The sequence below is a fragment of the Camelina sativa genome, chromosome 2 (assembly GCF_030686135.1).
Source record: "Camelina sativa cultivar CO46 ecotype springtype chromosome 2, ASM3068613v1".
Classification (NCBI taxonomy): Eukaryota; Viridiplantae; Streptophyta; class Magnoliopsida; order Brassicales; family Brassicaceae; genus Camelina; species Camelina sativa.
The window spans coordinates 28,013,353-28,039,016 of record NC_141881.1 but is presented as its reverse complement, the minus strand read 5'-3'; the positions used below and the strand labels follow the sequence as shown (position 1 = coordinate 28,039,016).

The 25,664-nt window shown below is 35.5% G+C and overlaps 8 protein-coding genes across 13 annotated transcripts; 3 read left to right on the top strand and 5 right to left on the bottom strand.

Moving 5' to 3' along the window:
• Positions 1-368: 368 nt before the first annotated feature.
• Positions 369-3,009, bottom strand: ALP (aleurain-like protease). The gene is made up of 8 exons (XM_010458015.2): positions 2,547-3,009; positions 2,328-2,449; positions 1,786-1,901; positions 1,574-1,647; positions 1,196-1,460; positions 971-1,102; positions 727-862; positions 369-624 (listed from the first exon to the last, which is right to left on the bottom strand). Exons 1-8 carry the CDS (start codon positions 2,741-2,743, stop codon positions 587-589), a joined length of 1,080 nt encoding a protein of 359 aa, XP_010456317.1. The 5' UTR covers positions 2,744-3,009; the 3' UTR covers positions 369-586.
• Positions 3,010-6,142: 3,133 nt separating this feature from the next.
• Positions 6,143-7,330, bottom strand: LOC104737741 (uncharacterized). Of its 2 annotated transcripts, none has more exons than XM_010458005.3 (4): positions 7,217-7,330; positions 6,777-7,089; positions 6,601-6,633; positions 6,143-6,440 (listed from the first exon to the last, which is right to left on the bottom strand). In XM_010458005.3, exons 2-4 carry the CDS (start codon positions 7,081-7,083, stop codon positions 6,316-6,318), a joined length of 465 nt encoding a protein of 154 aa, XP_010456307.1. In that variant the 5' UTR covers positions 7,084-7,089; positions 7,217-7,330; the 3' UTR covers positions 6,143-6,315. The 2 variants fall into 2 exon arrangements, with proteins under 2 accessions (XP_010456307.1, XP_019087923.1); XM_019232378.2 differs by having other exon boundaries at positions 6,777-7,085; positions 7,217-7,320.
• A 1,221-nt stretch (positions 7,331-8,551) lies between these two features.
• On the top strand, positions 8,552-9,928 carry LOC104737732 (adenylate kinase isoenzyme 6 homolog). Its single transcript, XM_010457987.3, has 3 exons — positions 8,552-8,894; positions 9,327-9,472; positions 9,557-9,928. The coding sequence occupies exons 1-3, from the start codon at positions 8,688-8,690 to the stop codon at positions 9,735-9,737; spliced, it is 534 nt and encodes a 177-aa protein (XP_010456289.1). The 5' UTR covers positions 8,552-8,687; the 3' UTR covers positions 9,738-9,928.
• Positions 9,929-9,989: 61 nt separating this feature from the next.
• Positions 9,990-11,249, top strand: LOC104737724 (3-hydroxyacyl-[acyl-carrier-protein] dehydratase, mitochondrial-like). Its single transcript, XM_010457974.2, has 4 exons — positions 9,990-10,149; positions 10,359-10,640; positions 10,746-10,861; positions 10,953-11,249. The coding sequence occupies exons 2-4, from the start codon at positions 10,368-10,370 to the stop codon at positions 11,083-11,085; spliced, it is 522 nt and encodes a 173-aa protein (XP_010456276.1). The 5' UTR covers positions 9,990-10,149; positions 10,359-10,367; the 3' UTR covers positions 11,086-11,249.
• Positions 11,250-14,371: 3,122 nt separating this feature from the next.
• LOC104737717 (uncharacterized) lies at positions 14,372-15,114 on the top strand. The gene has a single exon (XM_010457963.3). The coding sequence runs from the start codon at positions 14,494-14,496 to the stop codon at positions 15,001-15,003; it is 510 nt and encodes a 169-aa protein (XP_010456265.1). The 5' UTR covers positions 14,372-14,493; the 3' UTR covers positions 15,004-15,114.
• LOC104737706 (Concanavalin A-like lectin protein kinase family protein) lies at positions 15,096-17,390 on the bottom strand. Its single transcript, XM_010457951.3, has one exon. The coding sequence runs from the start codon at positions 17,258-17,260 to the stop codon at positions 15,236-15,238; it is 2,025 nt and encodes a 674-aa protein (XP_010456253.2). The 5' UTR covers positions 17,261-17,390; the 3' UTR covers positions 15,096-15,235.
• Positions 17,391-17,984: 594 nt separating this feature from the next.
• Positions 17,985-20,207, bottom strand: LOC104756673 (putative L-type lectin-domain containing receptor kinase I.10). Its single transcript, XM_010479299.3, has one exon. It carries the CDS (start codon positions 20,205-20,207, stop codon positions 18,159-18,161), a length of 2,049 nt encoding a protein of 682 aa, XP_010477601.2. The 3' UTR covers positions 17,985-18,158.
• LOC104737658 (L-type lectin-domain containing receptor kinase I.9) lies at positions 17,985-25,654 on the bottom strand. 5 transcript variants are annotated; one of them, XR_015571329.1, is made up of 4 exons: positions 21,568-23,884; positions 21,136-21,232; positions 20,932-21,029; positions 17,985-20,218 (listed from the first exon to the last, which is right to left on the bottom strand). XR_015571329.1 is itself a non-coding variant. In XM_087472411.1 (4 exons), exon 4 carries the CDS (start codon positions 23,757-23,759, stop codon positions 21,564-21,566), a length of 2,196 nt encoding a protein of 731 aa, XP_087328537.1. In that variant the 5' UTR covers positions 23,760-23,778; positions 24,792-24,956; positions 25,269-25,300; positions 25,443-25,654; the 3' UTR covers positions 21,434-21,563. The 5 variants fall into 5 exon arrangements, 3 of the variants coding, with proteins under 3 accessions (XP_087328537.1, XP_087328534.1, XP_019093102.2); XR_015571330.1 differs by having other exon boundaries at positions 21,136-21,229; XM_087472411.1 differs by lacking the exons at positions 17,985-20,218; positions 20,932-21,029; positions 21,136-21,232 and adding exons at positions 24,792-24,956; positions 25,269-25,300; positions 25,443-25,654 and having other exon boundaries at positions 21,434-23,778.
• Positions 25,655-25,664: the final 10 nt, after the last annotated feature.

The window sequence follows — 25,664 nt, the reverse complement described above, 5'->3', positions numbered from 1 at the left end:
TCAAATTTATATTCAAAGAAAAAATATATTATTTTACAACTTGTGCAACATGTTTTCAAAAATTTACCTTAGTTGAAACCATACAGGCATACACTTAATCAACCTCCCATATAAACTATTGTCTAGCTTGTAGCCATATTTGAAACGCTTCATCAGAAGACCGATCCCCCAACAGACCAACAGCCAGTATCAAATCAGTTACGAACAAAATTTCGACTATAATCTTTATTCAACTATTAACGGAGAACATTAAAAGTCTTAATGTTGGTGTTTCTCAGAGAACACATTAAAACTCTTGCAAGCTATAGGTTATATACAACAAAATTGACTCAAGGATCAAAGAATGAAGCTACTTTGCTCTAAACCAATTTATGTTCTAAAATCCAGCATGCAGGTATTATAAATTTATCGTCTATGGTTTTTGCATTATTTTGTACATATGAACAGACCTTTATGTTACAACAAGCATAAAAACAAGATGCAATCCCAAGTCCCAACTTTAAAGTAATGTCTTCTTAATCCAACAAATATACGAACATTTTGTAGTTTAATCCAACAAATATACCAACCACATTCGCTGAACATCTCAAGCCACAACGGGGTACGATGCACATGTAGCAATACCTGCAGTTCAAGAAGGCATTAACAAAAGATCCAAATGTGAAGATTTGAGTATCACATATAGTAATGGTACTGTTATTGTTTCATAATGGTTAAAGAACTTACCACACATGTTCTTTCCCATCTCCATCTTGAAGTAACCTTTGTCACCCCAATCAGCTCCCCATGAGTTCTTTATAAGCCAATATGGTACACCGTCTTCAACTCCATAACCAACCGCCAAAACCGCGTGGTTCACATCCTATTGCCACATTCGAAAAAACGAATTGAACACTAAGCTAAGTGCCTAAGATGATCTTATTTGAAACAATTGAAGTCTATTTAGCATTTTGATGAAAAAAAGTCTTACCATTGGAGTACTTCCACAGTGATCACTAGTGTAAACTCCACTCTTGTAAAGTCGGAATGAGTTCACAACCTCGAATGCTATGCTTACTGGCCGTACCAATCCAACCGCATGCTTCAGTTCATCTTCAGCACCCTGTTGTTGTTGTTGTTGTTTCAATCATCATTACAGATTACAGAAAGTGTCTTTTCAGGCAAGTGAACTTAAAAATCTACAAAAGATGCTTACCAGAGTAATGTTGACTGAATCAAGGACTTGCACACCGATGTTTTCTGCTGAAAATTTGCAGGTTTCATCTTTCCCGGTGTAAGGATAAGCTTCCTCTGTGTCAAGGCCACCGTTGGATTTGATGTATTCAAAGGCTTGAGAAGGAAGGCCACCATTGCAGCCATAGTTATTGAAAGCTCCAGCACAATCAACAAGCTGTTGCTCAGAGAGAGATATTGCTTTTCCAAATGCCTGATGGTACGCTGCCTCAAGAGCTCCAGTGGTACTGCAGTACAAAATTCATATCATATCACAAACAATCTTGACATTATGAAATCTAATTAATATTAGAAAAGATAAAAGGAGATATATTAGTAAATTGTAATCATTGGTTTTTACCTGAATGTCCAGCAAGATCCACAACCTCCCTGGTTTTTGACAGGGCTAACAATACCATCTTCTCTCCAGTCTTTCTGCAATTAACACAATTTGAGGAATCAGAACCAAATAAAAACAAAGGTTCTGCAGCTAAATACACATACAGCATTCTTAAAGGTAAAAAACAGGAAAGGGATGGTTCAGTTAAGCAAGATTTGAGGTCTTGCACTTACCGTTTCCGGAAGAGCTGCTTCAGTGAGTTTGTGGCTGCCCTTTAAAGTGGCAGAGCAGTTCTGAGCAGCACCAAGCTTGTTCCTTTCAAACTCTTGCCAGGTCAAATCAGCAAATTCTGTGTACATTCAAGTGATAAACATAAATATTTTAGATGAATCTTTTTTTAATCATCAAACCACTAGCAATGTCTATCTAAACACAAACAAGGATCCGACAACAACAAGAAAAGAAAAAAAAACAGGAACAATCTTCAATGAGGACAGCTATAAATCATAAGGAAACAGAACAAAATAACTATGATGCTAAATATTCACGCAAACTACTAAGACCAATAACAATATTGAATCATGTGAACTAAAACTAAAAAAAAAAAAGAGAAAAAAAAACTAAAATAAATTAACTTAGAAGATTCCAAGACAGAAAAAGTTAATACATATGTCAGTTCGTTAAAGATTCCACAAGTGTTTCTTTTTAGTAATCAAAAGGCTCAATACGAGAACGTAACTACAAACTCAGTTACTCAGTAGAAGAAAAAACTTACGATTAACAGCGAGTTTGTAAGATAAGCCTTTCTTGTTAGTGGATCTAACCAAATCAAGATTCTCTTTAAAAATCGAGAATCGAAGCTTCATCTCCTCTACGTTCTGATACTTTTTCCCATACCTTCATAAGAACACACGATTATCAAAACAAGGGTACTCAAAGTCAACGGCGAAGGTACCGCTGGTGTGTGCAAGGGATAAGAAAGACTTTCACTTACCGGTGAGTGAAGCGAGCGAAGGAGAGAACGTGACGAGATTGACCTAAGATCTGTGAAACAGATTCTTCTACCTCCCGAAGACCGTCGGAGACCATCCGGATCGGGTTTGACTCATCGAATCCGATATCCGCCGCCGTCGATGCGGCGATGATGAGAATCACCAGAACTATTGATGATAGGATTGTTTTCGCAGACATAGCTCTCTCTGTTGTTACCTTTTTTTTTTTGTTGTTCTTTTATTATCTGAACGTTTATGTCTGCTTCTTCAGTGTTTAAGCTTCAGAGATTGCGAGTGAGTGAAGAAGAAGAAGAAGAAGAAGGAGAGTAGAAGACGGAAGAGAGAGAGATACAGACGGAAACGTTATCGGGACACGTGGTGTGTTTTAGTGGATTGTATTTGTCCTGTATACTTGGAATGTTGACGTGTACTGTGATGTCATTTATACACTACACTATACACTACAACCAATCAATCATATTTTCATAATTTTATACGGTATACGGTAAATTGCACGTTAACCCATGGAATATGGCTTATCCGCAAGATACCCCATAACTTATTAAATTAATCTTGCAATCCGGACTTTAACAGTTTAACTTGTATATATTTTGATCAATCTTGGAGACGGCATATACTTCGTAATTTATCTAACTTTGAGTATTTAGGGTTTGGAATGGTTAGGACAGTTGAAATGGATTGTGAATTGTACGGTTTTTTTATTTAACATCGTTGATGGATTACTTAGATGTACCCGTAACATTCATTCAAAAACCATAATAAACCTATAATTCAAAACTTCATCTAATCAAAAAGAATATACAATTCATTGTCAAAATTATAGACTGAGTTCCGTTTTATTAAAAGTCGAGGAAAAGGTTCATGCATAGACAAACCTCAAGGGTGCGAAAGAAAATTGAACTATTAGAATTGGTAGGACGTTTGTGAGTAAATGCATATAAGATGATTGCATGGTGCACAAAAAAAAAAATGAAGAAGAAGAGATTGCAATTTTATGTTCGTTTAGATATCAGATTAGTTTTTTCTTTTTCATTGAAGAGTCGTCGTCAGGAAAATTCGCACTCCTCTTGCTGCTACCGATGCTTTGAACTCCTCTCAGATCAAACGTCTTCACCTTATTGAATTTCACCGTATTGAATCCATTCCCCGGTCGTGACTTTGTTAATACTATTCGGTGCTTTCCCTGCGGTGACTTTGGTAACACGCAGCGCTTTTCGTACGGTGACAATGGCGCAAGACCGGTGTTGCGTTTGGGGAGGCACGCATCAGCGCTACTTGACGTATCATCGCACCATCCGTCCAGACTGTCCTCCTCATCTGACCAGGTCCGTCTTAATCTATAATCGGGTCTCTGGCAAAATAAAATAAAATCTAAAATCCGATCCCAAGTAACTATATTAAAAAAAAAAAAAATTGCCTTATTTTTTTTTTTTTGACATTCACAATGACTCATGACACTTGCTTACCTTTGCATCTGACATATGTATACCCACTTTCACAAGTTCCGTCACGTTTACTTCTTTCCCGTGCAAGGTCCCTTTTTCACTTGCAATGCATGAACCCTGTACAGGTGAATTGCTTTGCACATCCTCACTTAGCCAACATTCTTCAACCGTCAGCTTCTCGGTCGATTCATCCTCGTTTTCCTCTTTCATTAGCTTAGGCACTTCCTTTCCTTCTGTAGCTGCTCCTTGTTCCATCAGCAATCTTTTGTTTTCTTAGGTTTTATTGGGAATGAATCTGATGAAAGGGAAACTCAAAGAGCAGGGATGAAATTGGTGTACGTGTTACTTGTTAGGCTCTTATGGTTCAGCTTCATCTCTGTATATGTTATTTATGTCACATATCCATGTCAATTTATGTTTATGCTTGCCACGGAGGGAGACATTGTATTAACATAAAACGCGTAAACGGCTGCGACGACGAGTTCGTCACTGCTTTATTTGATGCTTAAATTCTCTTAATTTCGTTACCTATTGTCTGTTGACTCTCATTGCCATTTCACTTGCTTCTATCTTTTTAGTTTCCAAGAAAACATCAACTCTTAATTAGTACTACTACTATCTATAAGTTATACGAAACAACTAATAAATTAATAACTCTTGTATTAAAACGAGTATTATATAAATCGACTAATTGTTCTGTCGATTAAAAACTATATATCTTAAACGAAAAATGACCATATATAGAACCCAACTTTCAAGTTTTACTAAATATAAATATACTCAACTTTCAAAATTTTAACCAACTCTGTTATCTTTAAAGTAACACAGTTATTAACTGCGTTACTCTCTGTTGTTTGGCACTTTTATGTATTTTTCTAACTGCCTTTTAACTCGAACGGATAATTGTTTAGCTACAGGCTGCAGACTTTTAAATAGTTGGATCTTCGAAATAAAACACACAAGTTATTAGAAATTCAAATGAAATAAGAATTTTTTTTTTTTGTTAAAGAAAATAAGACTTTAAATCTAAACTAGTAAACGTAAAAAGTTTTAGTACAAAGGAAATACGCATGCTCATTTCGTTTTCCCGATGAGCCAAAGACAAGAGGAATTAGAGAGCCCAAGATAAAATAATACTCATATATATATGTATATATATATCTATATATACTATATATTTTGTCAACGCTGTAGTTTATTTCTTGGCAATTTCGCATGCATTATTTTACTCCATTTGCAAGGTTGAAGTATTGCGCATGGAGAGAGATACAGACGGAAACGTTATCGGGACAAGTGGTCCGTTTTGAGTGGATTGTATTTGTCCTGTATACTTGGAATGTTAACGTGTACTGTGATGTCATAGTCTATCAACGAAAAATATCAATCATACTAGGCCTGGGCACTAATACCCTTTACCCGTACTCGATCCGTTACTCGGCTCGTACTTGTCCCGAAAAAAAGAGTATCCGCAGTTTTAGGGTCGAGTAAAGGGTATTATAATTATATTACCCGTGAGTAAGGGACGAGTATAGGGTATTAGTTTAGTTTTCAATACCCGCCCCGTTACTCGGCCCTTTTACCCGTTTTGCTACCCGACCCGTAAATACCCGTTAATATTTTGTATTATTATTATTATTTATTATTAATTTATAGAGTTAGAGTTAAAACCTAAGTTCAACTTAGCCTAACTGAATTAATATATTATTTTTATTTTCAAAATTCGTAATTTTATAATTTTTGAAACTATATATTGCATAAATTTATGAAATTTCATTTTTCGGATTTCAAAAGATAAAATTATTATTGCAATTATTGACATTTTTTTATCGGTTACTCGTTTTTCCGGGTAATAATAAAGGGTCAGGTACTTAAAGGGTCAACTACTTTTTACCGGATATCCGTTTCTCCGGGTACCCATTATTTAAGGGTCGAGTATGAGTAAATTTTTTCTATTACCCGTTAGGGTCAGGACGAGTAAAGGGTCGGAGAAAATTCAAGGGTACCCGTCCCGTGCCCAGCACTAAATCATACAGTACTTTCGTTATTAGCCAATCTCTGCCATTTTTCATATCCCATAGTTTTTTTTTCGTATTGGGCTAGCATATTTTACTAAGGTTACACACACTGAGTCGTTTAATTATATTGAAAAAAAACATCCTTATAGGGAAACTGCAGCAACTAGAACACATATATACGAATTCTCAACCAAAAAAAAAAACAAATAATGAAGAGAAATTTAGTTTTAGTAAATTACAAGTTTGTTCATTTGACTTAGAAAAATCGGGAAGCAAGCAATTGTTTTTCTTCACTTGACGTTGCTCTTTACTCCTCTCAAATCAAACGTCTTCACCTTGTTAAATTCATTACGCCGGGGCGTCCACTCAAAACACTCGTCCGAAGTCCAATCACCAAATTTTGGCACACAAGGTCCTAATTAAACACAACATAAATTAATGAAACATCTAGGACTCAACAAACAAACATGTGAACATAATATATATATGTATATATATATATATATATAAATCTTTATAAAAACGTTGATTATTTATGGTTAGAACGAAACAAAGGTCCAGTCCAGTATGCGTACCTAGGTGATATCCTCGCATCAGTTTCTCCTCATCTGAAGTTATAAAAACATTGATAGCGGATAATATCAAAACGAGATACACACACATACATATATACTCCTGGCCCTAAATCTACTTCACATAGGTTACATTTAATAACGGCTAAATATGTTATGTTCAAGTTCAATATGTGTACCTTCTTTATATCTTTGTATTGTTTTGGCCTGATCTTGGGTTGAATCTTGCTTGCGATTGACAATAATGCTATCACGCAAGCTATTGTTATTGTTTGCAGCGATTGAATCGTGTATATGTGACTTGCCCACCACATCCTTGCTCATCCAACGTTCTACCATCACCCGCTTCTCGTACGATTTATCTTTATTTTTTCCTGTGATCGCCTTCGAAACTTCATTTGCTTTCGCAGCTTTTTTTTCTTCTTTGTTACTCTTCCTCTTCCACAGATATATGTTTCCCAGATAAGGAAGGCATCCGTTTCTCATAACTTCCTTTGTAAAGTTATCAATCAAAGATCTTTTGTTTAATTTGTTGTGTCTTCTTTAGATTTTTGTTAGAAACAAATTTGCTGAAAGGGCAACTAAATAATTAAAAAGAGATAAGATCTGAGACTCTTACTTCAATTTCAGCTCTGTGTATATATGTTTGTGACTGCTTGCCATGGAGAGAGAGAGGTAGAGAATAGAGGTCATAACAGGATATATATGCCTTAAAAAATGCATTAATGGTGACCAGTTCATTAGTGCTTTGATTCCTTCACTTCTTTATTTGGCCACCTCGTCACTGACTATGACTACTGCTAAATTAATCACCAAAAAGTTATTTTCGTGGATGTGACAAAAAAAAAAAAATTGATTCTAGAAGCTTTAGAAAAAAAAGAAAAAAATCAATAATCAATATTACGATTTTGCGATGCTTATTTTTCTATAATTGTGACTATGATGGAAGCATATGAAAACTCGTGTTAAGTATATTATCAAATTAAACTGTATCTTTAATACGAGGGACGGGTTGACCTAATGTAAATAAAAATGAAGAAGATCAAGAAGATCGACATGGACAACAGATGCACGTCTCAATCGATATTACACCAAATATAATATCGAAGTTCGAACCCTCTTCGTTCACATTTATAACTTGTTTCCTTTCGTACGTTAATTTTTTAAACGCCTCTTTTACACCCAACGTTGAGGGGGATTAAACGAACAAACATTATGAGTTTGTAGAAAAGTTAATGCCAAAAAACTACAGCTAACCTTAAATCCAAGGTTAATTAATGATCTAGGATCCTCGCATACTACTCCAAATCAGGTCGTATCACGTTCCAAAAATCACTCAATACTAACACATGAGCTAGTCATGACTCATGACAATGGTCCTTTAGTCGTTTACCTATAAGAAATCATATTATTTCATACTCATGTTCATATATAATTAAACACATATGTTTAATTAATCTCATGCTAGCTATTTTATATATGTTCTCATATATATGCATCATGCATCCATATACATTCACTGCCACGGCACCAAAAAGGCACTCAAGCACGTAGTTTGGCGTTTCACAGTCAGTTAATCGGTACTTTCCCTTATCACATATTCTGAATTCACTCACATTCATCGAGACCCTCGAACACAAATGTTCGGCGTTTCATACTTTCATCAAGTTTTTTCTTACTTCCAATTTAATGTCCAAAAAATAACTTCAGGCTATAGCTTTAATTTCACAAAGAAACACATATATATAAACCAATTTTGTATGTTTGTGATTAAAAAATAAATTTAATTTTCATTTTATTTAACGCCGTTAGATCTTGCGTCCACCCTTATTAACGGTTTAAAGTGAAAATTTCGATTAACCGACCAGAATTAAAATCGTTCCGAACGTTTATGTCAATTAATTTAAACCGAACCGATTTACCCAAATCTTGGTTCGGTTCGGTTCTAATTTCCAGGCTTAGTCCCTTATGATGTTTTGTCTAATAAAAACCCTACCCGTCGATTGTCAAAAAAAAAAAAAACCCTACCCGTCGTTCATCACTTTTTAATCATCTTCGCCGGCGACTCTAAAAACATTTAGGTTTTGCACATGGCGGGGGCTAACGATGGGACAAGCCGTCTAAGGCCGAACCTACTGATTACGGGGACTCCAGGCACCGGCAAATCGACGACAGCTGCTGCTCTCGCCGAAGCCACGAATCTCAAGTATATTTGCATCGGAGATCTCGTCAAAGAGAAGAACTTGCACGATGGCTGGGACAATCAGTTCAAGTGTCACATCATCAACGAAGACTTGGTTAGTTTCGTACTCCAACCCCCAAACCCCTAATTCCTAATTTCCTTAATCACTCAAATTTCTCTTCGTTTTACATCTCAGCTTCTTTGTGTGGAATTGTCTTAGCTGCTTGTTTCAACTTTGTTCATAAATAAAGCTTTAATCTTTGACAAAGATGTGTATTCAATTGAATTGGCCATAGATAAAGCTTTACTCTTTTGGAATCTTAGTCCTTACATGTGTAATCTGTTATGGTTGCGTCTCAAAATTGTTCCAAAAAAGTTTTGATTTTTTTCAATCCGATATCAAAATTGGCTTGTGGAGTTGCATCATGGTTTGGGTTAATTGTGAAGGAGCTTGTGCAGTAGATCTTTCTGATAACTTCTTATTGACCATTCATTCATGGCATGAGACGAGTCCTTTCTTAGCTAATTGTATTTGAACTTGGATCAGGTGTGTGATGAGCTTGAAGATGTAATGCAAGGAGGAGGTAACATTGTGGACTACCATGGCTGTGACTTCTTTCCCGAGCGATGGTTTGATCGTGTTGTGGTGCTTCAAACTGAGAACTCTCTTTTGTATGACCGTTTAACTAAGAGGTCAGTAATTCGATTTCGTGTCTCTCTTCATTAAGAGTTGTTTTGCTTTTAGGAGGTTCTGATTGTGTTGTCAACCAAAAACAGGGGTTATTCAGGAATCAAGCTTAGTAACAACCTTGAATGCGAAATGTACCAAGTCCTGCTCGAAGAAGCAAAGGAGAGTTATCTAGCGTCAAAAGTCATCCCGCTACAAAGTAACACAATCGAAGATATCTCTCAAAATGTTGCGAGTCTGACTAATTGGATTACAGCATGGCGACCCTGATGATAATCTGATGATCAATGCATATCTGTAATGGTTACAAGTTTCAGTTTTTTAGTAGTTTCATTATATGGATTCTGAGTCTCGGATCTTGCTTGCAATTTATATATACTGATTGTCTCTGAAGCACAATTCAGCTTATGTGTGCTCTCTTTTTTAATATTTAATGAAGACAAAGTTTTCATCTTTACAAATGTGAGAGCCTGTGTTTTGTTCTAATTAAACATGCTTTAAGATACTTAACCTGGATCATATTATTCCTTAAGAATCAGTAGGATAAATTTATTGTCCCGTTAAACATCAATGCGTGTTTCAATTTAATCACATCCGGAGCTCTAAAGTCAAAGAAGAAGCAGGGGAACAAGGAAGGCTAAGAAAAAGGAAAAAAGTCTCCGTCTTCTCTTTACTTGACGAGGTTAATTTCTCTTTTTTTCATTGTTTCTAAGAATTTTGATTATAAGGATAAGCATCTGATCATATATTGTCAGCAACTGGGTCGTAAAATTGACAAAGTTTGTATCTTTTGACTTTCAAAGGTGTGTCTATAACCTGTTCGACAAAATGTCTCAATGAGAATAATTGCCATAGATCTTGAGTTTTTGATCTGTTCCCCCTTCTTTGCAGGTGAAAACAATGCTGACGAAAACGTTTCTCCCTACGTATCTTCTTGTTTCGAGGTGTTGTTTCTCATCAGTTACTTCAAAGACACTACTTAAAGTGGGGGATGTTTTAAGAGAAACAAGAGTATTCTCAAGTGAAGATGTTAAGGCCTATGCTGAGGTGAGCCATGACTGGAACCCGCTTCATTTCGATCCAGAATCTGCACGTAAAGCTGGATTTGATAATCGCCTTGTCCACGGGATGCTTGTTTCTTCCATGTTTCCTCGTATCATCTCTGCCCATTTCGTAAGTTCTCTACTTTTTAGTTTGCAGTCATATTTTACCTTGGACCTGTCCTAAATACTTGATTTTACAGAGTTACAGAAACATGAACTAACACTTTTGTTGCAGCCTGGAGCAGTATATGTATCTCAAAGTCTGCATTTTCGGTCACCGGTTTACGTAGGTGATGAAATTCTCGGACTGGTTCAAGCCACAGCTTTAAGAGCAACCAAGAATAAGTACATGTAAGCTATTTTAAACCCACTGGAATACAAAGAAAAAACATATTTATTTCTTTTCCTTTGTCATAACTTGACTCTCATTTCGTTTTGTTAGTGTCAAATTCTCAACAAAATGCTTCAAGAATCATAACGAAACTGTTGTTCTCGATGGTGAAGCTACTGCAGTTTTACCAACCCTTGAAATGTTGCAGCCAAGTCCTTTCGAATCTTATACTCCCTCTGTTTAGTGTTTCATAATATAAGATTTAAAGTTTTTGTTTTGTTTCATAATATAAGATGTTTTCAATTTTCTAGACAAATTTTTAATTAATTTCATATTTTTTAAATATTTATTTTATGTAATTTTGTTTATGATTGGTTAAACTTTTTAAAAGTAAACATTCCTTATTAATTATGCATGTTTTTAGCTAAAATATCTTATAGTTTAAAAAGCAAGGAGTATAATATAGAAGAGTTCATTCTAAAATTTTATTTCAGAACTTGACACATGTCACCTAAAGAGTTATTATATGTAAAAAAAAAAAAACTTGAATCAAAGTAATATATTATAACATGTTCAATTTTTCTTCTTCTTTTAAATCATAATTTCCAATAATAATTTTGTGTTTTATTTCTTCACTTTAATAAAAATAATTCACATAATATGATTATTAATTTATTTTGTAATCTCATTCTAATTATAATAAACTAAAGTATATTTTAATATAGAGTTTATTCTAAAACTTTCTTCTAGAACTTGACACATATCAGGCTGTCACCTAAAGAGTTAACATCTGTAAAAGAACAACTTGAATCAAAATAATATATTATAAGATGTTCAATTTTTCTTCTACTTTTTAACCATATTTTTCTGTTTTATTTCTTCACTTTAATAAAAATATGATTATTAATTTGTTTTGTAATTTCACTCTAATTATAATAAACTAAAATATATTTAATATATAAAATTTATAAATATTTATAGAGAAATAGTTGAATATATATTTTGTTTTAAGAGAGAACATAATGTATATTTAAAATTACAATTTGATTAACTTGAAGTTCCTGTCATTATATTTCTAGTAATTTCAAAATTTTAGATTCAAACCAAAAAAATCAGTTCTTTATTCACAATAAATTTAATTTATGAATTTTTCACATATTTTATTAACTTACATATTCTATCAAATATTTTGTAACTCTCATATTTATGATCAAATCCATATTTTAAGGTACTAAATTTTAATTAGTTACAATTATTTATTTGTGTTTATGTTATTTTTTCACCTCCATAGTATTTATAGCATTCTAATGAATGATAAATGACAATTAAAAATAGAATAAATAATAAAATATATTAATATTTAATTATTGCATTTTTGTAATTTTTATATACTTTATGTAAGAGTTTACCATGTGTGTAGCATATGCTATTATGTTTTAAGAAGTTCAACATGTGTGTATGATAGCTATATATATGTAAGATATGATATATATATATATATGGGATATTTTTGTTTTAAAATATGATGCAATATTTAACTTTTCTATCATCTAAATTGTTCTTAATTTTTTTGGGATATTAGTACTATATATATATATATTATTTCTATATTATGAATATCAAGATGTATACTTTTATTTTTAATTCTACTTGTCATCTTTAAGATATGTTGCGTATTTTCTATTTTGCTTTTATTTTTTTATTAATTTTAAGATAAATAATTCACATGAGATTATTACATAACTATTTTTCAAATTCTATTCACTTATTAATATTATTCTAATCATATATTTTTTATCAGTATAAAGTTAATTAATATATATATAATATGTTTATTGCCAAAAAAAATATATATAATAAATTTATATTAGTTTATTAAAACCAAATTATTGTGAATTGTAAATATATATAAGTTAGGTTTTGGTCTCATTTATAATGGTATAATTGAATCATTTTCTATATGATTTTTATATATGACTTCATCAATCATCTTAGAAAAGCGTTTTTGGTTTTTGATTAATCATCTCAAAAAATATTTAATTTCATAATGAATCTAAATAATATAATAAGTAATATGTAAGTTTTATTGCATTTGTTGGACAGTAGAAAAACTATTTAAGGAACTAAGAAAGCTATAAAACCATAATTGAGGGAAATTTATTTATAATTTTTGTACAACTTTTGAAAGATACTTATTTTAAAAAATATTTATGTAACAATAAACTATTAAATAATCAATTTATTCAGTAAGTTACTAAACTCCTTTAAAAATATATACTTATATTTTTTATATTAAATTATTAATTTCAAACTAACGCGACGCGTGAAATATTATCTAGTAGCATATAATAGTAAGTTTCTTTTGAGTTGTACTATTAGTTTAAAACTTAATATACTTTTTTTTTTGCGTTTCAATAAAATTTGATTTTAATATCCTAACGGTCATAATTGTTACTCATTTATCATATGGCTCATGGATAAGTGTTGCACCTCCTCAGACTTTAGTGTTGGATCTCTCCATGGACATGAGGATTTATCCGGAGTTATATAAAAAAAACATCCCAACGGAAATTCTCTAACAACACTTTCTAATTTTCATAATCTTTTTAACTTTGAAAGATTTAGACTTTGGCAATGAATGTTTTGCGGTTTTTAATTGGTTTATAGTTTTTGGTTTTTAGATTTTGGCTTTTGATTTTTAATTTTTTTAGTTTTTGATTTTTGGTGTAGATTTTAGTTTTAAAAAATCTAAAATGGTAAATTGTTTAGTTTTTGTTTATATATATATATATATATATTTATTTCAAAAACGTTTTTAACTTATTATATTTTAACTTATTGTTTTGGGTTTTTTTTTTTCTTAAATGTAACGTATATTTGTTTTAGAAATCCACAAAATTTGGTTTTTGGATAAGGCCATGAATGGCTGCCTGTTTTTTATTGGTTTTTAGTTTTTGGATTTTGGATTTTGAGTTTTTGATTTTTGGTGTAGATTTTAGTATTTGTAAAATCTGGTAACTTTATTAGTTTTTGGTTTTTATGTATAATAATTATTTTTAAAATAGTAAAATAAATATTATAAAATAAAAAAATACAATAATGTAGAAAAAAGTATGAAACGTAGATCTTTTATAGTAAAAAAGTATATAAGAAAAATTAGTTTAATAATAACAAATATGCAAGTCTTTAGGAAATATCCTTAGAATAGGTTTTAATTTGTTCATTGCACAAAAAAAGAAGGTTTCGTTTGTTTCGGAATTTAATAAGTAATTAAAATAAATAAATATATATTAGGAAAAAGAAAAAGAAAAATCACGCTGAAAACCCAAAAAATGTGGTTTCTAGATTTTGTGAAGGAATTGCTAAAATCCTCTAAAAACTGGTTTTCCTAAATTTTAGGAAATCTATTTTTTCATAATCGTGAATGGCTCCAAAAATAGATTTTTCAGAATCTAAAGCCAAAAACCACTCTAAAATCAGGTGCCATTCAAAGCCTAAATCTAGTTTTCTATTATTTAGGAAACCTACTTTCCTAGAATCTTGAATGGCTAATTAACTAGTTTTTACAAAATCAAAAACTAAAAACTGGTTCAAAATCTACAGCCATTGAAGCCATTTTTTTCTCAGAGTAAACAAAAACGAGAGAGAAAAAATGGAGAAAAGAGGTTTCAGTTTTAGATCAATCCTCATTAACTCTCTCTGGATCACTCTCACTGGAATCCTCTTGTTCAGTCTCTCCACCACCAAAAACCACAACTTTGGTTACATCAAATTCTTTTCCATAACCGGAACATTACTCATAACCTTACCTTGGACAATCCAGCTTTTGGTCACTTTTGTTGTAATATTACTGCATAAGACCAAAGGTTACAATCTTATGTGGATTGTTCAGTCACCAAAATCCAAAGAAAAGAGTCATCACACTAATGTCGCCACCACTGCTACTGCTACTACTTCTTCTTGTTCATCGCCTCTTAACTCTCTCCAGGTTCTGAAGAAAGGTGATGTGGATGAGTACGAGATTAGGATTGTGATTGGTGCTGATGGTCTTAGAAGTCCAAAGGATGGATCTTCTGCAACGCCTTTGGAAATGCTCAAGGAGATTGAACAAGGAAGAAATAACACTAAGCTTCTCACTAATGGATCACCTGTTGCTGCTTAAACTATGACTCTGTTTCTATGTTCTGTTTTTTTTGTTTGTTTGTTTGTTTTTGTTTTTTCCCGTTTCTGCTGGACTGAAACAAATGAAGCTTATTGCTACAAACCTTCTGAATTTTATTAATCACAGATTCACATTAAAACACATTGAGAACGTAACTAAACCAATATACAAAGATCCATTTACATTGTCTGAAACCATAGTATATTGAAGAACCAAGAAAGTTCTTAGACTCTCACCTTCCATCTCCGTATGTGATTGTATGAGTAACAAACATGGAGTTATGAGGAGAAGGAGGAGAGCTTGAGGGTGCTAATGAGCTCCTTGAATTGAAGACTGAATCCAGCAAAACCGGAGTAGAAACTCCAATTCCTGGAGAATCTGGTGAGAAATTTGGCAATGGAAGATTCTGGTTTATAAGTTGTATCGCTTGTTCCATGGTTGGTCTGGATTCTGCAAAAACGTTTGTGCAAAGCAATCCAAGTTTGAGAACCATCTCTGTTTCTTCTTCCGAGTATTCACCTCCCAATCTTGTATCTATAGCTTCAACTATAGAATCCCTTCTCCAGCAGTCACAAACCCATTTTGTCAAATGCCGTGTCTCAGCTGGAATCTTGGGATCTAATGGTCTCCTTCCACAAGTTACTTCAAGCATGAAAGCACCAAATGCATAAACATCAGTTCTTGTAGAAGTTCCCATCGTTGTTAGCTCAGGTGCCATGTATCCCATTGTTCCTACAGCTGCTGTTGCCGGTAAGCTATCTCCGTAGTCTTCAAACCTCGCCATTCCAAAGTCTCCTAGCCTTCCGTTGAACTCAGAATCTAACATGATATTAGAAGCTTTTATATCTCGGTGTAACACAACTTGGTTAGCTCCTGTATGTAGGTAACTTAGAGCAGAAGCTATATCTTTCAAGATGACTAGCCTTTGCGGCCATGAAAGAGCCGGATTTTTTCCGTGAAACAGGTACTGATCAAGACTGCCATTAGACATATACTCAGAGACCAGAAGAAGCTCTCCTTTCCTCCTGCAATACCCGAGAAGTGGAACCAAGTTCCGGTGCTTTAAACTTCCCATAGTCACTACTTCAGCAACAAACTGTTTCATGCCTTGCTTTGCATCGTGGCACACTCTCTTTACCGCTATATCTCCAACGTGAGGCAGAGTTCCTCTGTAGACTTCTCCAAAACCACCTTTTCCTAAACGACCGTCTTGATCAAACCCTTTTGTTGCTTTGTATAGAGCTCTATAAGAAAACCGGTGTGGACCGTATTCTTTTTCCCATTCTTCTCTGACTTCTGCATACTTCTTTCTCCTGTATAAGTAAATTCCTCCAAGAACAACCAACATTATGAGTACTAGTAACAAGAGTAGAGTAATAAGCAGCGGAGATGTTTGCTCCTTCTTAGCTCTTGGATAAGGAATCTGAGGAAGTTTTGAGAAGTCAAGTCTCTGCAACAAGGTTCTGCTTCTGCTGAAACTCCATCCTAAGATATATTGGTAACTGACTAATGATCCTGTTGCTGCAGAGAAGCCGAAAAACATCCTTTGGTCTGGGAAGATTTCAGTAAGGTTGATGGATCTTGACAAAAGAGGACGGTTTGGTTTCTGGATTGTAAGAGGAGCCACTGTGACATTGAGTAAACTTCCTTCATAATCCACCCAGACTTGTATTGGGTCTCCACTTAAGAGCTTGATGCTTTCCTTCTTCCCTTTAGTGTCTGAAAAGTAAGAGGCTGAAGCAGACTCTACAGAGTTCAGGCTGTTGACGTCTATACCGACATGATTCTTGTCGATATCATCAAACTCTGCGCTCTCAACTGTATCAAGCTCGATAGCTAGAAGCTGAGAAGAAGGAGATCCGTTTGTTGAGATGTTGAAAAGTCCCAAGTACTGAGTTAGATCTGCTTGTGTGAAATCTATGGAAGAAGATACAACAAAGGCAATACCATGGCCACCATCAGCTCCTGGTTTAGGCACCAACGCGCACACAAAATGAGTCGAGAAAGAGATTTTCTTAGATGAATCAAACTTGTATGGTTTCTTGAAGAAAGCATGACCCATTTGCTGTGTGGAGGCATTTGTCAGCTGAAGCAATCCACCTGGGAAGAGGACTTTTGCAGCTCCATCTAGATGAAGATCAGCTTGAGCTTGGCCAAAACCATTGTAGACGAAACCGGCTTCTTGTTGCTGACTATACAAACAAATCAGGTGATTAAAGAAGATCAGTAAGATCAGATACAATTTTTCAGCAGCCATTGCTGATGGAACAGATAGAAGTCTGGTTTCTTGGGTTCAGATCATAACTTTTCAAACCCAAGTTTTCTACATTCCAAAGTCAATTCTCTTCAGAAAATATATTCATATAGGCATCATCTCCTGAGTTGAATTTACAAAATGGAAATGATTTTAAATGTAACCGTGACAGTAACCTTCAAACCTGTTATTTTGTGCTGTTGTTCATTAAATAATATATGGTCTCTTGTCTGGTTCTAACAAATGGCTAAATCAAATGGCATAATACACACATGGCTTGGAGAATGAAGCCAAATTTATCAACATGCTAAAGTGCATGTCTAATTTTTTAAATACAATCCAACGTAGTTGGCATATAATAGCCTCAAAATACTATTGTTTTTGGATAGTTGACAGAGTAAGAAAACTATATTATCTTCCTTGTATTTTTAAAACCATGTGTATTACTCACATTTAAGTTTCTTTATATAGGGATTTCTTCTTATATGATAATGGTGTAACTAATATTGACCAAAACAGTTGAATTTTATATACAACTATCCACATGTTTAATTAAATAAGTTCCATCATCAAAGCATTTTGAAGTCAATGATGGACGAAAAGAAGAGATGGCTCATGAAATGAATATGGTATCAGACTAAACCATATAACTAAGAGGTTGGAAGCAATTAGACCGTTAAACATACGTTCAAAATCTACAGCAAAACATTTGTGAATGACTACAGTAACAGGGAGATGTTAGTTACTTTTATTGGTTGGGAGAATATAGCATTTCCAACAGAAAAAAATCATTGATTGGGACAAAGTGAGACAGATAAAACAATCTTGAGAGCTAATAATATATCTGCTTTCTGATATGTACACATTGAGGTATACACCTCTGATAACCGAGAGTGAGAGTTTAGTTTCCAGTGTGTTTCCCTATGGCTGAACTGTATTCAGGTGAGTTATTGGCAGATGAAGCAGCTGACCAGTTCCTTGAAGCTACAAGAGAGCCTGCATCAATCAGAACAGAAGAATGATTGCTAATCCCCACGGTATATGGTGAGAACTCTGGCAATGGTATGTTCTTGTTTAAATATAGGACAACTTGCTCCATTGTAGGTCTGGATTCTGGCACGGTATTCGAGCAGAGCAAACCAAGTTTCATAACCATCTCGACTTCCTCGGATGAGAACTTTTCATGCAATAACCGGGGGTCGATAGCATCAAGCAAAGACTCCCTTTTCCAGCACTCACAAACCCATTCCATCAGAATTCGTTTCTCAAGTTGCAACTGTGGTTCCACAGGTCTCCTCCCACATGTTACTTCAACCATGAAAACACCAAAGGCATACACATCAGTTCTAGTGGAAGCTCCCATATGAAGTATCTCTGGAGCCATGTACCCGATAGTCCCAACAGCGCATGTTGAGTCCGAGATGCCTCCATGGTCATGAAAGCTGGCCATACCAAAATCACCTAACCTTCCGTTGAACTCAGCATCCAACATAATGTTTGAAGCTTTGATATCTCGGTGCAGAACAACTTGGTCAGCACCTGTATGTAAGTAACAGAGAGCAGATGCAATACCCTTAATAATCACAAGTCTTTGTGGCCAAGAAAGTACTGGTTTCTGGTCATCGAACAAATGCTCGTCGAGACTACCATTGGTCATGTAATCAGAGACAAGAAGAAACTCATGCTTTCTCCTGCAGTATCCAAGAAGTGGAACAAGATTCCTGTGTTTGAGACATCTCATGCTCACTACTTCTGCCACAAATTGCTTCACACCTTGATCACCATTATGTGACATTCTCTTCACAGCTATTTCTCTGCTTAAAAGGAGATTTCCTCTGTAGACTTCTCCAAAACCTCCTTTACCAAGAAATCCATCCTTGTTAAACCCTTTTGTTGCCTCGTACAAGGATTTGTAAGAGAATCGATGTGCACCAAATTCCTTTTCCCATGCTTCGGTTACTTCTGCATACTTGCACCTCTTGAAAAAATACATTCCAATAAGAGTAGACAAGCCCATGATAGCAATAAAACCAAGCAGGACAATAAACAGTGGAGGTATGTTCTTATGTTCAGCTCTAGGATGAGGAACTTCAGGGAGTCTTGAGATGTCAAGTCGCTGCAGTGATCCTCTTCTTGTGCTAAAACTCCAAGAAAGAATATACTGATAACTGGTAGCTGTCCCTGTTGCTGCAGAGAACCCAACGAAAAGTCTTCTGTTTGGGAAAATTTCTGAAAGATTGATGTGATGTGACAAAAGTGGTCGACTTGGCTTCTGGACTTCACAAGGAGCCATCGTTACATTGAGCATATTGTCTTCATAATCAACCCAAACCTGTATTGGTTTTCCACTCAAGAGGTTTATGCTTTCGTTCTTCTGCTTTATGTCGGAATAGTAAGATGCTGAAGCTATTCCAACCGACAGAGGACTGTTCACATCAATCCCCACATGGTTGTGGTCTATATCTTCAAAATCTGGATTCCAAATAGTGTCAAGCTCAACAGCAAGGACATGAGAAGAAGGAGATCCATTTTTTGATACGTTGAAAATCCCTAAGTATCTAGTTGACTCTGCATGCGAGAAATCCATAGAAGGAGATACTAAAAAGGCCATGCCATGACCACCTTCAAATCCTGGCTGAGGCACCAGAGCGCAAACGAAGTGTGTTGAGAAGGAACTGAGACCAATTGATTCCTTGTAGAAAACATGAGCCATTTGATGATCTAAAGCATTTGTAAGCTGCAGTAATCCATTGGGAAGTACTCTCGCAGATCCATCAAGATAAAGATTTTCTTGGCCACTAAAAGTTTCATAGACAAACCTTGTCTCTTGCTGACTTGACACTTTAATCAAACAAAAAGAAGAGATCATCAGCAGGATCTGAAACAATCCATAAGTCATTGCTGATGATGAATCAGAGAGTCTGGATCTGAAACTGTACAACATATTCATAACCTCACAAGCTGAACAAAAAGAAACAAAGAAGGATGCTTATGTGTTAGTAATCCAAAAGTTTAAAGTATTGTTAGTTTATCCAAGGGAACAATAGCACCAGATGCAGTCTGCCGTTTTTTTTTCCTTTACAAGCTGGACTCTACTAATGTTATTGTATTAGATAAATTAACAATAAAGCTTCATTTGAAACCATATTTTAACATAATTTAACCAAGTTGAACAAAAAACAAAAGTTCAACTCAGTGCTGCATGTGGTTTTGTGGTGTACTTACAAACGGTGATAACGGGTCAAACAAAAATTAAACGCTAGCTTATGCCTTGGACTAGATGCTCACTAACTTTCATTAGATTTTACTCCTACTTCTTCGACTTGAAGTTATCTTAGGCTTTGACCCAAAAAAAAAAACATTTAAGATCTGTACCAAAAAGACCATACTTTAAATATTCCGTTGGCCCTTCCCGATGCAGAGAAAAAAAGCCATGTTTTATTTCCAACAAAAGTATGAGCCAGACTAAAAGGTTGAAGGCTAATAAAGCTTTAGCAAAGTTAAGACAGCTATGAATGGTCTCTAGATAACGAATATAGTTTAAAGGTTTGTTTCTCACCACATTAATAAACCTAAATCTTCATGTTAAAACACAATCATCTTGGAAACAGATCAAAATCATCTAGGAGAAAACCCATCAATGTAAAATGAGACTATTGTTCAAAGAAGTGCACCTTGTGTAGTTTGAACATTTCCTGGATAACAAGTCACAACGTTTCCTTGATTCTGCTGCCTTCACCAGTTACTTCAGGCCGATAAATCTCTAGCGGCACTGAACATAGACTTAAGAGGGTCAGTGATATGACCAATTTATTTCAGTAGTGCAAATCATACGAATAGAGAGGAACAAATTTAGGCGGTGGTTTTGGAGAAATGACCTGACTTTTTGGTAGACCTTCATCGTCACAAAACTTCTCAAGCGGGACAAAACAGAGAGCACGCGCTTGAGGGAGAGGTTTCTATGCTTCGGAACTACTGAATCGCATTTTAATCACTTTAATCAGTTAAGATCCATTTGGTTTTTATAAATTAGTTTTGTTTATTTGTTGTATACTTGTTTTGGATCCAGTCAGTTTGGTTCATCTGTATTGACACAGTTCCAGTCATATATAGTAGCATATTGAGGACTAGTACTACATGAAGATTTGATAACAGAGAGAGGACTACAGGTTATAATATGAGAACTGTATAATCATTAATCAAATAAGTATCTCCAAGGAACAAACTGAATTTGTTGGGACAAGTGATACAGACAAAACAATATTGAGAGCTAATGAGATCTGCTTGTTGATATGTACATCAGGAATTACCTCTCACTGCCGATGCTGGACTGATTGGACTCATGATCTTCTGCAGGCAATGTTACCGTTTTGACAGCGGGTGAGATATTCTTAGGCTTCTCTGGTTCTGCAGCTATGTGGAGAGAGTTCGTAGTGTCTAATGTCTGTCCCCATGGCTGATCGTTTGACTGACAAGCATAAGGTGAGTGGTTTGTTGAGGAAGAAGACACTGAGGGGACTGACCAATTCCATGACGCGGAAGAGACCACAAGCGAGGATGCATCAACAAGAACCGGAGCAAATGTGCCAATCCCCAGAGTATATGGTGAGAAGTCTGGCAAAGGTAGATTTTTGTTGAGGTACAGAACCACTTGTTCCATTGTAGGTCTGGATTCTGGCACTATATTTGAACAGAGCAGACCAAGTTTCATAACCATCTCGACTTCCTCGGCTATGAACTCACCTCCCAATCTCGAGTCGGTAGCATCAAGCAAAGAATCCTTTTTCCAGCACTCACAAACCCATTTGATCATATGTCGTTTCTCAACTTCCAACTGCGGTTCCACGGGTCTCCTCCCACAGGTTACTTCAAGCATGAAAACACCAAATGCATAAACATCAGTTCCAGTGGAAGCTCCCATTGTGATTAGCTCTGGTGCCATGTACCCTACAGTGCCCACGGCTGCTGTTGTAGCTGCATTGCCTCCATGCTCATGAAACCTGGCCATGCCAAAATCCCCCAACCTTCCATTGAACTCCGTGTCTAACATAATGTTGGAAGCTTTGACATCTCGGTGCAGAACAACTTGGTCAGCACCTGTATGCAAGTACCAGAGAGCAGAAGCGATACCCTTAACAACCACGAATCTTTTTGACCAAGAAAGAACCGGTTTCTGATCATCAAACAAATGCTCGTCAAGACTACCGTTTGGCATATACTCTGAGACAAGAAGAAGTTCTCGTTTTCTTCTGCAATACCCAAACAGTGGTACAAGATTCCTGTGTTTCAGACATCTCATACTCACGACCTCAGCTACAAATTGCTTCACACCTTCATCACCATTATGGGAAACTCTCTTCACTGCTATTTCTCTGCCTTTTGGGAGATTTCCTCTATAAACTTCTCCAAAACCTCCTTTTCCGAGAAATTCATCTTTGCTGAACCCCTTTGTTGCTTTGAACAAGGACCTGTAAGAGAACCGATGTGCATCAAACTCTTTTTCCCATGTTTCAGATACCTCTGAATACTTCCTTCTCCTGCGGAAATAAAGTCCTGCAAGAACAGCCAACACCAAGATAGCCAGACAAACGGGCAGGATTATAACCAGTGTAGATAGTTTCTTATGCGGATGAGGAACTTTAGGAAGTTTTGAGATATCAAGTCCCTGCAGTGATCCTCTTCTTGTGCTAAAACTCCACCAAAGAATATACTGATCACTGATAGCTGTCCCTGTTGATGCAGAGAACCCAACAAACAGTCTTGATCTATTCGGAAAAAACTTTGAAAGGTTGATGGGGTGTGACAAAAGAGGCCGACTTGGCTTCTGGACTTTAAGAGGAGCAATTGAAACATTGAGCATAGTGCCTTCATAATCCACCCATACCTGTATAGGCTTTCCACTTAAAAGGTCTACCCTTTCGTTACTCCCTTTCATGTCGGAATAGTAAGATGCCGAAGCTATTGCTACAGATATAGGACTGTTGACATCAATCCCCACATGATTGTGGTCGATATCTTTGAAATCTGGATTCCAAATAGTGTCAAGCTCAACCGCAAGAACGTGATAAGAGGAAGATCCACTTGTTGAAGCGTTGAAAATCCCCAAGTATCTAGTTGACTCTGCGTGAGTGAAATCCATAGAAGGAGATAACACAAAGGCAATACCATGGCCACCTTCAACAGGTGGCTTAGGCACCAGAGCACACACAAAGTGTGTTGAGAAAGAGAGTGGTCCGGATGAGCTGAACTCAAGTGGTTTCTTGTGGAAAGAATGACCCATCTGATGCTGCGAAGCGTTCGTCAACCGCAGTATTCCACTGGGAAGTACTGTAGCAGATTTATCAATATAAAGATTTTCTTGGCCGAGGAAGCTTTCATAGACAAACCTTGTCTCTTGTTGAGTTGATAGTGAAATTAGATGAAGAGAAGAGATTATCAAGATCTGAAGCAACCAACGAGCCATCCCAGATGATGAAGCAGAGAGTTTGGATCTGATGTGCATCTCATAACCTCGCAGCAAGCTGAAGAAAACAAACAAAATGAAACAAACAAAAGTATGTGAGTTTCTTCTGTTTTAGTGATCCAAAGCCTATCAAAAACTTTCTAATATTGTTTCTTTAATCAAGGGAATCACCTTGGCTTTACAAACTGTACTCCACTAACACGATATTTATTATAAAGTTTAAATTAAAAAAGCTTCACGTGATTTTCAAAATATGCTTCAGACAATATTTTAACTTATATTCAACCTAAATAGACAACGCAGCTGCTCCATAGGATGTACCCAGAAACAATAAAAAATACGTGTAAGAAACATTTATGAATTGTCTAGTTGTAGATCGCGAACCAACTTGCATTGGATTCTTCTTCTAAATTCCATTTAAAACTGTCTTCTAAGGAAGTAAACAAAAGTATATAATAATAGAAAAATACATATTTTAAACATGCCCCTTTATCTTTCATACGCAAATTGTAATGATATCATATCAACACAATTATGAGCCACAGACCAAAGGGAAGAAGCCTAGGAAAGCTTGTCCTATACATAACAACTATGAATTTTCTTTAAATGATGAATATGATGACAATGGATAGAAACTATAGCTAGGTCCTACCTTGCTAACCTAATCCCTTTAGGACTTCCTAATTCAGCTCTACAAGTGCAGGAGAATACATCCCACATTAACAAAAGTTTCAATCACTGAAGCTAAGATTAAAAGAAAAGAAAATAGATTGAAAGCTACTCAGAATCCGCAAATGACAGAGGGAACTGCTTAGAGCATCTTCTTTTACTGTTAGTTCTATGTCACAGTAGTAACCACACCAAGAGCAGCGTAATATTAGATTGAAACTGACTAGTTCTCTTAGAGAACCTAAAATCCGCAGAGTGGCGATACTTATAAACTTAAATTACTAGCTACACCTACATAAGCAAGCAGTTCTTTTTGGTGGCAGCAGTCAGCAGAAAATGGTATCTTGGTGAAAAGCCATTAGTGTAAAGTGGAAATCAGATAAGAGATCAGTGGTCAAGTACCTCCAGTCCACCTTGTATAGCTTTGAACATTTTCTGGATAACTGCTAGCTAACGAACAAAGAAGATTCCAAGAATCAGCACCACTTCTTCCATGAAGTCTCTCACATTTGGCAGACCATTTGTGCAAAGCAATCTTAGTTTTCAGAGCCATCTCGACTTCCTCAGCTGAAGAACATTCAAACAGGTTTCTTCCCAAGGTTAGTTCAATCACAAAGGCACCAAAAGTAATACATGTCGGTTGCTCAACAAGATACCATTTTTACAAGCTCTTAGTCTTAGGTGAGCCAACAACAATCCATTAATAAATATTATGTCAAATACGTCAGTATAAAGGTATGATTGGCCAAAGTTATAAACCTAGCCTTATTTGACCTGAATCTGACTGAAACATAGAGCTAAGAAATGCTCAAAAACCAGTAAATTCCGGGAATAATGTTTAACCATCAAAATGTCAAAGTAGATAAAAGTAAAACTAACCTTGTCCAAAGTCCCCTAATCGAGGCTTCCTTCTTGTCATGGTTTGAAAATTCCGCAAAAACTCAGGTAATCGTAGAGAAAAGTTCGAAAAGACTAAAGCTTTACTTAGACACTGAAGTTAAAATATTGACAACTTCTCAGAGAAGCTAAAGTTAAATAAAGGGTCTTTACTACCTTTTCTTGATTTTGTCATGGTTCTAAGAGATCCGCTCAATTCAATAGACCAAAAAAATAACGAAGCAGCAGTGCTACAAGCCCGAAACGAGTACGTATCTAGGCCAGACGAAGAAGACAGGTGATGTGAGAGATAACAAAAGCGACATTGGACGAAGAAGAGACGTTTTGGGATGAAGCAGTGATTTGAGAAAACTGAAATTTGAGAAAGAGAGAGCTCCG